At 47.6% G+C, this 14,369-nt stretch overlaps 1 protein-coding gene across 3 annotated transcripts in view; it reads right to left on the bottom strand.

Annotated features, from left to right (window-relative positions):
- The window catches only part of KCNH1 (potassium voltage-gated channel subfamily H member 1), a 176,625-nt gene that overhangs the window by 149,891 nt on the left and 12,365 nt on the right, over window positions 1–14,369 (bottom strand). For all 3 annotated transcript variants that reach the window (XM_057398489.1, XM_057398488.1, XM_057398490.1), the window contains exon 4: window positions 4,319–4,447. In XM_057398489.1, the coding sequence (XP_057254472.1) occupies window positions 4,319–4,447 (129 nt within the window). The remainder of the gene's footprint in view (window positions 1–4,318; window positions 4,448–14,369) is intronic.

Here is a 14,369-nt window from a genome sequence, read left to right as displayed (position 1 = left end):
AAAGCTCTTTCAGCAGAGGAGATGGGAACTGATGGCAACTACAACACGGGAGGTTACAGTAGCTGGGAGGCTAACAGCCATTCTCCTACATGATTTGGTGATGTTGAATTTGATCACCTTTTTGGATAAAAACTAAGTATCAAAAGCAAAAATGAGGAGCCAAAGCATACTTCCCAAGCTTTGATAGAGCAGCACAGATGAGGCTGAGTACGTTCACACTGTATTCATACATGCAAAAGCTGTTCAGGCAAACTTCTTGCTAAGTACACAGGGTGCAAGCACTAACTCTGTTTCTCTGATCTAATTCTTGTTTTCATAGTGATGCATTCCACTTTATACACCACTCTCAAACATCTCATACTTGGCGTACGTAAAAGTCACATACGGACAAAATGCATGAATTCCAAACATAGCACACGCTCTAAAATCCAGCTAAGAAGGTGACCTATCACTTCACGAGCCGAATTTAGCTCTGCTACAGCTTGATTTTGCCTACTTCTATTCAAGTAAACCTACTTTTGCCTGATTTTCCAAAGGGGCAAGCATACAGGGACGAGTGGAAAGAGCCTGTTTAAAAACACTGTCTCATCAACATCGCTGACACCAATTTTAAGTTGCTTTATTTAGAACGCACTATTTTTAAAGCTGCTGCATTTAAACCCAAATTTACTTCACCTCTGCGGGAGTCCTAAAATAAACATCTTCCAAATTATCTGAATCAATTCACAAAGACTCCAATTAGAAGGCTACTTTCTGCCTGACTTCAGAGAGATTGGTTTCATCTCTTCCAATGTCCGATGTTATCAATAAGAAAGAATATTAAGTCTGAAAAGCGGTACAGGGAACTTTAATCTCTCTGAGCCACCTCTGGGTAAAAGACACCCATTTGGTTTTATGGACAAGTCAAGCCCCTGTCATTAGAGCTCAACGCTTTCCACTCAAGCAGTCACTACATCATTTGCAGCTGAACAATCACGTTTGAAAAGGCCAGCGGGCGATAGAAAACTAATATATACCACAGCTAAGCAGGTTTAGCCTGACACATTAGCTGCTGTTTAAATTGATCACGGTCTTGTACTACATTATGTTTTTCGCTACACAGACATAAAGGCATTGATTTTGCAGAAACTTCAATACTTTATGCTCTGCCATTCGGCAACCATGCGAACAGCACATTGTTAATAAAATATTCACGTTTGCAGGCAGCCTATTACAGATTAAGTGGTCCTATGGACCGGAAGCAGATTTAAACACAGTAAGAAAGCATGTGATTAAAGCTGATTAAAGGTGAAAGAAGGAAAACCGATGGATTGAGCAATCGGGTGGCAGTTGGTTCAGTCGAACAATACATCTCTAAGCTCACAGTGTTAGGTTTGCAGATCGGGAGTTCACAATATGAGAAACATCCCTATGGAAATGGCTATCTTTCCACAGCCTGCTGCAGAATTCCTACGGAATGTTGTACACAGCACAAAGAGTACGACCTCCTCAGCTCAGGTCTGCAAAAGCAGCAGCAGTTAATACAATTCTACTTTATTTAGAGCTCCTAGAAATGCTTGTTGCCCTTTCAAGAATCCTAGAGCCCAGTGCAGACAAACATCTGGCTCCGCATAGCTGCCTTTTTCATCCCCTTACAGTCTACAACTGCACAATGAGATTTAATCTTCAAGACAGGATCATGCATGTAAAATTCCTTGTTTGACAAATCACTCCTTTTCCAAGAAACTGCTCATCTAGTCACGAAGCAACTGAGACAACATCACCCCCCGAGATGCCTCAAAATTCCTATAGCCAGTAACCCAAGGAAGAAAGGAAGGTGTAGGGGGTAAATTAGGGATTAGAACGGGATGTGCAGTTTCATTTATGTCATGTCTGATGTGGGTATAAAGCAAGAGGACTCTTCACCACCATGAAACTGGTACAACTTCATTAACTTCAGGAGATATAGAAATGTCTGGAAGATTCATTTAGTGGATGAACCCTTTTGTACATGAAGTCACAGCCCTTAGGGAAGGGGCAGAAGAGAGCTGTGAATCGGTGGCCTCTAAATAATACATCCAATTCTTCTGTCTGCAACTTTTGGTAGTCACTTTGGCAGTTTCCACAGGTCAAATGGCACAGCTACAGGTTGGGCAGAGAAGCGATTCAGAGCAGCCCTGCAGACAAAGGCTTGGGGGTGCTGGCGACAGAGAAACTGAACATGAGCTGCTTCAGTGTGTGCTTGAGCCCAGAAACCACCTCTGTCCCATCCTGCATCCCCAGAGCGTGAGCAGCAGCTTGAAGGAGGTGATCCTGCCCCTCTGCTCTGGTGAGACCCCACTTGCAGAACTGTGTGCAGTGCTGGGGTGCTCAGCATAAGAAGGACACGGAGCTGCTGGAGCAAATCCAGAGGAGGTCACAAGGATGCTCAGGGGCTGCAGCACCTCCCACATGGAGACAGGCTGAGAACATTGGGGCTGTTCAGCTGGGAGAAGAGAAGCTGCGTGGAGACCTCAGAGCAGCTTCCAGTGTCTGAAGGGGGCTACAAGGATGCTGGAGAGGGACTCTTCATCAGGGACTGCAGCCATAGGACAAGGAGTGATGCATTCAAAGGGAAACAGGGCAAGCTCAGGTTAGATCTAAGGCAGAAGCTCTTCCCTGTGAGGGCGCTGAGGCGCTGGCAGAGGGTGCCCAGAGAAGCTGTGGCTGCCCCATCCCTGGCAGTGCTCAAGGCCAGACTGGACAGGGCCTTGGGTGACATGGTCTGGTGTGAGGCACCCCTGCCCATGGCAGGGGTTGGAATTGGATGAGCTTTAAGGTCCTTTCCAACCCAAACCATTCCATGATTCTATGAAATAAAGGAACATTGCTTATCACCTTAATTTCTCTCTGAGCTGGTGCACTTACATGTAGGCTTAGTGCTTTAGATAATGGAACTGCTCAGAATTACCATGATCCCTGTAAGAACAGGACAAATTCAAGATCCAAAGGAATTCTGGTTTTAAGGTACTGCTTCCTTCCTTTAACGTATTCCTCTTGGGAAAAAAAATATATAAAATAAAAGCTGCAGTATGTCCCTGTGTTGTAAGTGAAGGGCAAGCTCCTTGCACGAGACTGCACATCCCTAGCGCATTCAGAATCTTCTGTGAAAGCAAAGGGAAAGAGAGAGCTACCGCCCCAGCTAAAGCCCTGCTGACCAACTGACCGAACAAAGCAATGGCCTTCACTCCCAGCAAACAGATGGGAGGCAGCTTTACTGCATCGTGCCCATTTGTCCTTGCTGGCAGTGCTCAGCAGCGTACAGGGATCACCACTAAGAAGGGTCAAAAATCCTGTGGACCCAACCTTTGGGGCAAGAGGGGGATTTTCAGCTTTATTCCAGCAATGCAGAACCATCCAAACAGCATTGAAGAGAGTAAAAATCCACCCCAGAGCCCAGGAGAGGGTCTGTTTGTGGAGTCTGTACTTCCTTTTCTTCATGGGAACAGGTGTTTCCACTTTGAGAAACTATGTTTTTAAAGAATAACATTTTGAGCATAAATGTAAATCAGTTCACCTTCACCGTGAGCTTCCTGTTTAACTTAATGCCACAAATATTATTAGAGACTGCAAAAATGCAAACAACAGAGGAACTTGCGTCTTTTTCACCCCAGAAGACACAAGTCTCGGTAACTCTCCATACGGGGACAAAAGGTCTATTTCAGACAGGACCTGAACCCGAGTGCATGTTCCTGCTGCCGTCACAGCCGAGTTCCCTTCCAGGTTTCCAAGGGTGTAGCTCAGCAAAGGGTTAACACTAAAACACAGCTCCAACCTGATTCAACCTAAGATGATGGGAACCTCTTCACAGACTAAACTAGTCCGTAACTTTAGTATAAGGAATCCCACCATAAGGGTAAATAACATCAAGCCAGACAGAATGAAATGATTCAGATCTTTGGTAGACTCGGCCAAGGTTAATTCCTCTGGGTTTCCATGCAGCATCATGCACAGTCTTTACGGGGCCTAAGACCCATCAGTTCCCTCTGACACAAAGATGCTGTGCAGCAACACTGTGACTCCTTGAAGACTGCAGTTTGGATAAAAAATGAATTTAAAAGGAAAAGCAGTACCTATTTCCTAAGTAAACTCTGCTGCCTTTGAGGTTTCCTTGGCAATACCCCCCTTTCCAGTGCAGGCCAGAGCCAATTCACTTCAGAAACCAGCAACCTGGAGGCATGTCTACAAGCTATTTGAACATCTACTTCTTTGGATTTGATACTTAAAGGACTTCATCTCTTTCAAGACCAGGGCAAGCAAAGGGAAGCAGCGTAAATAAGTAACTGTGAAAAAGACCAACCTTTACACGAGTCATCCTCAATGGGCTGCTTGAAAGCCGTTATGTCATTGAAAGTGCAAAGAAACAAAACCACTTTATCCTGCTCGTTTCGGATCGGAGCGATCTTCACAAAGAACCACACAGGTGTTCCTGGAACGAAACACAGCAACAAGCTGGTCAATGGCAGGGCACAACAGCCAGGGTGCTACTTGAGGTGCTTACACTTCAAAATCAGCCATCTGTGAACGTTACTTTAATGGTGCTTTTACTGCAAACACCCAGTAGGAGAAACGGCAAAGCAGGTGACAAGAGCCTTCTCTGCTCTGCCTCTGAGCAGCTTTGGGATCTTCAGGTATCACTAGTGTGAACACTTGAACTTACCGAGTGCTCTGGGATCTCCTAATAGAAAAGTCCCACGTACATGCAAAGGGTGCACCACAACTGGTCCGGTGCTGGTGAGCTGTGCTTAGACCAGGACCACAACACAGAGTCTCAACTCAAGAGCATGACCAGTTTGGCCTCAGATGTCTCTGCAAACAGGGAGCACTAACACCTACATCAGGCTCAAGAGGCTCTGTAAACCCATCATATAAGGTAAAACCTTCCGTCCTGCCTTGTCCTGAGCCTGCTCACCGTCACTCCGGTGTGAAGCAGGACTTCACTGAACTCAGGAGAGGAGAAGCCATCAGGACCAGACCAGGGGTTATGGATAAGCTAAGTCATACTGCACAAAACTCTGCTTTTCCAATTAGTGTAGCAGCTAAACTACTAACTGCTCGAGAGCTCAGAGCCTGCACATCACAGGGAAAGATGATCCCAGATAACGGGGCCAACATAAGGCAGAAAGAGCAGCAGGATTCTGACCATCTGGGAAAGCCAGAGCAAACAGCACCTCACGTCATTTCCATCACTCACGCAGGAAAGCCTGTTTCAGAAAGGGGGATCTTGGAAGGCCGGTTCTTTTCTTTCACAGGACAGCCCCCTTGACCAGAGATCAGATCTGCTTGCACGTGAACTGCTCAGCGTTTTACCAGGAGCACTACATGTCAGTAGTGAGGTGCTCAGTTATAACACGGGCCCTTTGTTCTCCCTGACTGTGAAAGGGTCACAAGGAAACCTCAGGGAGCTCACAAGTTCAGCAAAGCAAGCAAAGGCAGCTTTTTCCCCAGCTATATTCATACAGCAGAGCTTGCTGCTCCCAGTGCCTCACCTGGCTGCTTCCCAGCCTCTGTACTTAGCAATCTTTTCTGGCCACAGCAAGCCAGGGCATCTCCAAGACCTGTGGACAACTTCCATAAGTGAAGCTCAATTCCTAAGGCTCCTGCTGTGCCTGCATAGCACAGGCAGTTTCCAGCCCTGGCTGAGATTCCATGCCATATGTACAGCCACCTCTATAAACAGCAGGGTAGATGATGCATGGAGGCCTCTGCTCAAAAAAGCAGAGAAACCCAGATGGAAGCACTGATGGCCACTTTTGAAGCAAGCCTGCATGGCAGCAAGTATTTCGGGGTCAATAGATGTATTCTTTATTCACGGGCACACATTCCTGAGCAACCCCTTCCAATAAAGTAGGAGCGAACAGAATGCTAAATGCAAGAAAAGATTCAGCAAAGAAACCGTGCCAGTAAAATCCTCACTACCTTGTTAATGCCCTTAGAGGACATCGCCACAAAGCAGCCAACACTCATTTTCAAGACAGTAACACCCTTCACAGCACCCTCGTACTCTGGCTATTTGTCAAAGGCATGCTGTCATCTTCCTGTATGATTATGGTAGGATTATGGTGTTGCAAGATTTTCCCAACAGGGTCTGGATGCAGCAAAAGGGAAGGCTTGTCCCGATTACCTGCAGAAGGCTGCTGCAGGGCACGGAGCTTGTATCAGCAGGGTTCTTACTTTCCGACTCCCTTGACTCCTATTCCTGCGCTGCGTTATTTATAACAAAAAAGAAACCAAAACACTCTTTTACCTAGAACCAAGTGTAGATCTCAGTGATGTGCCCCACGGGCAATGAGAAAGAGACAGGTACCCTTGAGAGCCAGCAGCAGGCAGCACTATTTGGGTACCCCTAAAATTCCCCGGGTGCCACGAGCAGGGTGTGTTCCAGGGCAGAAGGTAAAGCCAAGGTGGCACACGTGCCCTGTGCACATTATCTTCCAGCTTGGGACCTCCCGAGTAACACAGCAACAGCAGAAAGAAGTAGATGGAAAACTGTGCCAGGCCATGAACCTGCCTCCGTAACATCAGTCAGCATCGCCCCCAGTATTTTGGCAGTGTACTCCCCACCATCTTCTCAGTCTCTTTTGTGAAGAGGAGACAAGTAAATATAATATATATAAATATGAAGGGTAACCAGCAGGTACAGGGGGTGATCCTCCCCTCTGCTCTGCTCTCATGAGAGCCCACTTGCAGCACTGTGTGCAGTGCTGGTGTCCTCAGCATAAGGACAGAGCTGTTGGAGCCAGTCCAGAGGAGGCCACAAGGATGCTCAGGGGCTGCAGCACCTCCCATATGCAGACAGGCTGAGAACACTGGGGCTGTTCAGCCTGGAGAAGAGAAGCTGCGTGGAGACCTCAGAGCAGCTTCCAGGGTCTGAAGGGGGCTGCAAGGATGCTGGGGAGGGACTCTTCATCAGGGACTGCAGCGACAGGACAAGGGGTGATGGGTTCAGACTGAAACAGGGCAAGTTCAGGTTAGACCTAAAGCAGAAGCTCTTCCCTGTGAGGGTGCTGAGGCACTGGCACAGGGTGCCCAAGGAAGTGGTAAATGCCCCATCCCTGGCAGTGTTCAAAGCCAGGTTGGACACAGGGCCTTGGAGCAAGCTGCTCTAGTGGAAGGTGTCCCTGCCCGTGGCAGGGGGTTGGAGCTGGGTGAGCTCTGAGGTCCTTTCCAACCCAAACTAGAATTCGATTTGATGATAAAAATACAACAACGAGATGAGCGCTCCCAGTGCTGCGTTCCATGGGCTTTCCACAGTGCTCTGCTACCGGGAGCTCAATCACAGCAGAACTGGGCTGTGAAGTGTGGGAACACACTGAAAGGCTTAGGCAAGATGTGGCTGTGCTCAGCTTTCCTTTTTCCCTGCACACTGGTTTAATTACCAGAAGAATTTTACTTTTTAAACATTAAACAGTTTATTTAACTATTAAACAGGAAAGCTTAAAGTATAAACCACTTATAAATCAGGTCGGAAACTACAATCTCAACGTCCTACAGGCAGCCCTCATCCTCTTGGTGTCAGAGCGGATGGCCCTGCTCAGCCGGACCATCACCACTGGCAAGAGGCACAAACAAGGCCATTTTCATGAGGAAGGTGATCTCGAGATTCAGGCAGTGAAACTGCAGCGTGTTTTAGAGCTCTCACAGCAGAACAAGGGTAACATCCCCACATGCCCCCAGTCTGCACTGATGCCCAGCCGTGTGGAAACTGTTTAGCAGTGTTTCCAACAATACATCTACTTCCATTTACATTTTGTGCTCAGTCCTGGCAAGCTCTCTCACTGGTGAAGTCCAATGAGAATGCCAGTGCACAAACAAAGAAGTAAACCCTCGTGAGCCACGTTGGCTTCTGTCAGATCTGGAACCAACAGTGAAGTAATCCAGAGTCTGTCTAATGGCCTGGGACCAATCCCGCTAGGAACGGGAATGTCACTTCAAAACTGGCAGAGAAACGGTGTGAACTGCGAAGAAATAAAGATCCCCAACAAACTCCTGACAGCAGTGGTAGGAGCAGCCTGTCCTGTGGTACCAAAGGTACGTAGCTAATTCCAGAATGAACGGGGACAACTCCTCACAGTCTTCACTGGCCCAAGCACAGTACTTCCCATTCTGCCTTAAAGGCAAGAGCATTTTAAGAGCTGTGATTCAGGTCCCAAGTCTTCTCCAGACTAACACAGGGTAAACGTCCCCTCGTGACTTCCCACCTGTGACACAAACACCACAGTCTCTCCCCTCTCTGCTTTTCCAGCCCTGTGTGTTTCAAAAGTGCTCTGCTGAGCTCCCTGCCGAAGAGTGACACCAGCATTTAACCTCCCATTTAACTTTGGCTGAGGTACTTCAGAAACTCTCAGGGAACAAGATGTTAAAGACCTGTTCTGGCTCCTCCCCCTGATCATACTGATGATCTCTGCTTCATTTTTCCCTCCTGTGAGGCAACAATAAGCTATAATGAAAATCAAACTCGCGCTCTGAATAGGCTCTTTTGCCATACCTTGAACCATTTAACCCAAGAAGTCAGCTGCTGTTCACAGCTACAAAACCCACGTTGCTTAAAGAAACCTGCAACGTACAACTCCTCTTTCCACAAAGTAAACCAAAATTCACTCCTAAATACAATGAAAAAACCCTGTTTTGACAACTCAGCTGACATCTCCTTACTTCCCTTCCTCAACGGGGCAAGTTGCCACCGCATCACTTGATAATGTCTCCACCAAATGAGTCTTCCGACAGGTATTGCCCTGAAGCTACGCAGCCAAGCAGGATGGAAATGAAAAGGACAAAAGCGTGTCCTGTGTCTCCAACAATTCCTACATGCAGCAAGGCAGGCAGCAAGACTTCAGCTCTATGAACAGCACAGCTGGCTGTTACAGTCCCCTCTTTGGGGGGGTTCCACTTAGGGCCAGCTACTCTGTGTGAGATTGCTCATCCCTATCCCACACAGACCCCATAGTGTGTCCAGTGCGACAGCAGCAAACCAGCTGATGAGGTGGGATCAGAAAGAGCTAGGCAAGCCACTCTGCCCACCCAGATTTTACCTGGAGGCATAGAGGAGCTGGGGATTTTTGACCAGGCAAGACAAAGAGCACAAATCTTCCTCTAGACTCCACCTTCTAGTACAGAGAGAGCGTACTGAGTGAGAGCACCCCACCTCAGGATGTGGCTCGCCACCCTGAGCCAGTATTAATGGACCTTAACATACATTTCCAGCACTTTTAAAGCTGCTGCCTTCATGTCTTCCACATCTGGTGCTGCTCTGCTCTGACAGCTAATGCTTTTAAAGGTCACATCTTTTCACGCTAAGATAAGGAAAATCAATTCCAGCACCCAAAGGTGGAACTGCTATGCACAGGGGTTATCCTCTGACACTGAAACAACACAGCAGGAAAAGGTTCATCACACCCCCTTGTACCGTAGCACTGTGGATAGGGTTTACCTGATTCCGAGTTCTCTGAAGAACAGAAAGCAAGCATGAAGAAGGGGAAGACACAGGGAATTTCTGCATTTACCCCTAGATAAAATATTCAAGTATTACCACTGGGAAGCCTTACTGTTCCGTGCATGCTCAAGGAGATGGGAGCAGGTCTTCCTTGCCAACACATTTGAAGCTGACAAGATCGATGGGCATTATCAGTTTAATGAACCAAAGTACTTAGATTTGACCTTGCTGAAGGTAGCTGAGCTCCTGCAGATGGATTTCACAGAAGAGGAGATGCAGGCATGCACGCTGCTGGACAAATATGGAGCCAGATTTCAATAGGAGGCCCAGGAAGATACATGCCACTTTTTACTCCAACACCCTCATTCTTTCCTGCAACCCTTTGGTTTAACAAAGATTCCCATCTGGAGACGCTAGAAGCACAGCATACACAAATACAAATGATTTTAAAGGGTTTTCATCGAATCAGAATGCTTTGGGTTGGAAGGGAACCCAATGATCATCCAGTTCCAACCCCCTGCCACAGGCAGAGATACTCTCCACGAGAGCAGCCTGCCCCAAGCCCCATCCAACCTGGCTTTGCTATTGGTTTTAAGGAGTAAGTTATGATAAACTGTCCCTAGAGGTGGGCAATCGTAGGTCTACTGCCCTGAAGGGAAATCTTCCTCTCTATAAATTAGGATGGGGTTGTTTGTCTGGCTTTTAATTTCTGTAGAAAGCACTGGCCCCAAAGATGAGTGCAAGCAGATCTGCCAAATCACTATTTTGAGCTTGTCTGCCATCCTTTTACATCTAAAAGCCTTCTAATACAGCACCCAGTAAAAGAGGGAAGTGAAGCCCAGCCTTTGGGACTCTCACCACAATATATGTACTCAGAGAAGAACTACTGCTTATTCAAACCACTTTGCAGTGTGCAAAACCATTACCCACAGCCAGGCCTTTGGCTGCTGCTAGTCCACTGCCCTCGCCTGCAGGAAACCTCGGTGGAAAGGAAAAAGAAAGGAAAATAAGGTGTCACTGCACTGCAGCTGACTGTAAGCATCTTTGCTCACACAGGGGACACCCGAAGACTCTTTGTAACTCCATGCATGTGAGTTTTGAAGAGTTCATCCCACTTCAGGTGTTCTCTCACTGAAGCAGATCAAGTATTGCACAGAAAAGGGGTTGGATTTCAAATGGGCAGACAGAAGCAAGCAACTTCTATTCTTACAGAATTTACTTCAGCAGCGATGGAAGCAAGTGCATCTAGAAGCAGCTTGCTTCTGCACTGCCTGTAACCCAAACCTCAGCTGCAGATGGAAAACTAGGCACTGGAAGTCCATGTTTAATCCACTCAGCCATTCCACTTCATGAGGCTGACCATAACGTGTGAAAACCTAACAAATGGCTGTCAAAGTCTCATTGGAAAGTGGATGTTTAAGATGCATCAGACTAGGACTAGATACAAACTATTTTCTAATGCATCAGGCCACATCCTCCCTTGGTCGTCACCATAACTCCACTGATGTCAGTGAGACTTAGCAATGCTTTTTCATTTTTCCCATATAAAAACAAGCAGTACTTCCAGCACCACTGGACACTCACATCTAATCCAACGATGGAACTGAAGCTCTCACATGAAATGACTGCCAACCTGCCCGTTGTCATTTTGCAGTGCAGATGAAAGAAAGCTTTCACTTTGTCTCCCTCCTCCAGGTATGACAACGAATCCCCAGCTGAACGCAACGGGATGGCACCAGAGCAACGATGACAACAACCTGGTGACTGTGCACCTGCTTGCTGCAGTTACCTCCAACTATCCTGGAGGAGCTCTGCACTCCTAGGAAGCAATTCTTGCAGACAATAATGCCCAGCACGTGTCTGCTAAGAAATCGAGGGGCTACCTAATCTCTGTCACATCTGCTGGGTCTGAAAAGAGGGAGGATAGTCACTACCGGATGGGAGGAGGGCTAGACAGGGAAAGGGGAAGGCAAGGCAGAGACAGTATCCATAAATGCAAACATGATGAAGGCAGGAAAATTGCAACACTTTTCTGAATACTACAGCCTCTGCTGTTTCTGGAGCTGATGCTATGAACTGCAATGAAGCCCGTGGATATACGGTACCTAGCAACATCTGGATGGGGTATTCTTACAGAATCATTCACTCAACCAGGCTGGAAAAGCCCTTTAAGCTCACCCAGTCCAACCGTTCCCCAGCCCTGCCAAGGCCACCACTGACCCATGGCACTGAGGCCTCATCTCCACGGTGCGTGAACACTTGCAGGGATGGTGACTGCAGCCCTGTCCTGGGCAGCCTGTTCCAATGCCTGAGCACCCTCTGGGGCAGGAATTGTTCCTCAGCTCCACCTAAACCTGCCCTGGGGCAGCTTGAGGCCGTTTCCTCTTGTCCCATCCCTTGTTCCTTGGGAGCAGAGCCCAGCCCCTCCTGGCTCCATCCTCCTGTCAGGCACTTGTAGGGAGCCATCAGGTCCCCCCTGAGCCTTCTCTTCTCCAGCCTGAACCCCCCAGGTCCCTCAGCCGTTCCCCATCACACTCGGGCTCCAACAAACAATCAAACAAACACTAGTACTGAGTCACCACCATGCAGAGTGCTGTGTTAAAATAAAGCAGCCCATCACTTCTAGTAGCACTATTAAATATCTTGATCTATTGTTGACATGTCTAGTGTAAAATCAGGCCATACTCGTCACTCGGAGAGAGAGATGACTGCTGCTCATGAAGATACCAGATGAGGATTGACCTGCCCTAGCAAAATCATAGGTAACTTGAAACTCCTGCTTTGTTTTCCTTTTTTCTGCCCGAAAGGACAGAGACTGTGCTGCTAAAGAGCCAGAAGTACCCCAAGAAGTCAGGCTGTGAAGAACGCACCTCTTGAACAACAGAACAATGACAGAAAAACCTGCTATTTAGCATGGCTGCTAAATGGACAGGTAAAGAACAACAAAAACCTACTTCCTGTCTAATATGGTGACCAATCTGAAGAAGAAAAATAAAGTGAGGGAAGAACAGAGAGACGGAAAAATCAGAAACAAAGAGCAGGAAAAAAGATGTCCCTTCCAAACCCTTCAAACGGAGGGCAGGTTAAAATGAACCATGTTCCTTGCCCATACTGCCGCAGCTGCAGGCACACGTAAGGTGATCACAAAGGCAAGACCACATCCCAGAGGGATAAACACGACGGTGGCTCTCTGTGATGTGCCTGATGCTGAGAGAAAGCTTTGATCCAGCCCTTTTGGTACAGCTCCGGTGGGACCAGGCTCTGTAACGGTAGTTAACGTGCCTCCAAAGCTCCTCATCCAACAACAACCACGAAGAGCACGGTGTTTTGTTAAACCTGGGAAAGCACAGAGCTTGCTTTCGCTTCCCATGCCCGTGACCCTCTGTGCGCACAGCAGAACCATGGCAGCACCGCTTTTGGGCCTGTCACACAGCACAGCTGGACTCTGCTCCGGGCCACCTCTCCTCAGGGAGGTGAACAGCAGGGCAGGAAACATTCCTCACTCCACAGTTACCTTGCTTTAACTCTGCATGGAAGACGGAGAGGCCCCGGGCTGGACCACAGGCCATATGCTGCAGCAATGACACAAGAGTAACTGCATAGCCTCTCGGTGCCAAATCACTGGTACCTAAGAGAGAGTTCCAGACCCTGCTAGATCTCCTGCCCGCAGCTTATTGACTTGACTTTGGATGCATAGATGTGAGCTGCACGTGGTCCCCACGGCCACAAACCGAGCCAGGAACAGAAACCAGCTTTAAGAAACAGGTAAACCCTCGAGGCAGGTAACAGGAGAAGGGAAGAAGCACAAAGTAAAGCCATTCCCATTGCAAACAGAGCTTTTCAAATGAGTTGGACCAGCAGCGCTGTGCTCCAGAAGAGCCCTAAGCATTGGCACTGTGTCAGAGGTCATGAGGCTTTGAGGCTAAAAGGAGAATAAAAAGACTAGAAGAGAGATGAAGCACAGATCTGCACATCAGCAATAGCACACGTGAGTATTATCTTCCAGGTTTTGTGAAGGGGCTGTGGTTCCCTCAAACTCCATCAGTACTTGCTGGTCATTCAACGCAAATACCCATGCTTCCCACATCATAGGCTGGAAAACCTTTCTGCAGAAAACGGGCCTTTCTAACAGGCAACAAAACAGCAACGAGGTTGACTGTCACATACTGTATCATAGCACTTTACGTTATGGTTTGTGGTTAAAGCTCCCCATGCCCACAAATGCAGAACTGATCAAATCGGTCATCACAGCTGCAATGGGAAGGAGCTGCTAGCTGGATGCTTCTGCAAGACATCCTCCCCTGGACTCCGACACTACCGGTCCATGATTAGAAGGCAAAATTAAGGGCAAACTAAGCTACAGAATACACCCTTTCAACTTAACATTCAGTCAGGCTGAAGACTTCAGTGTATTTACACTTCAGGTGACATTAAGTAGATGAACATAACTGTGCCATGACACAGTGCACACTAGATGGGGCAACAAGATTTGGGCAGTTAGTTCATACAATCAACCAGGTTGGAAAAGCCCTTTAAGCTCATCCAGTCCAGCCCTTACCCCAGGTCCCTCAGCCGTTGCCCATCACACTTGTGCTCCAGGCCCTGCACCAGCTCCGGTGCCCTTCTCTGGCCCCGCTCCAGCACCTCAATGTCCCTCAGTATCTCTTTCATCTGCTGACACGTGCAGTTACAGAGTGAAATTCACAGGAAATAAATCATATCCCAGTGAAGGAATTTTTTAGTCCCCAAGAAGAGACAGTTTCATCTGAAAACATCAGAAGTTGTGCAGCTTCTACAACAAAAGATGGGCTCTTTTTATTCCAGAACTGTACCTAAATGCTAGCTATGCTACATCAAACTTTAAAACACTGAAGAAGAGTGTTGCCTGTAAGGGAAACGAAGCTTGTGCGTTATCACT

This window comes from Pezoporus wallicus, unplaced genomic scaffold (genome assembly GCF_028554395.1).
Source record: "Pezoporus wallicus isolate ANWC-B61680 ecotype Strahan unplaced genomic scaffold, APGP_CSIRO_Pwel_v1 contig_11493, whole genome shotgun sequence".
NCBI classification, from domain to species: domain Eukaryota; kingdom Metazoa; phylum Chordata; class Aves; order Psittaciformes; family Psittacidae; genus Pezoporus; species Pezoporus wallicus.
This window is presented reverse-complemented; position numbering and strand designations above follow the sequence as displayed.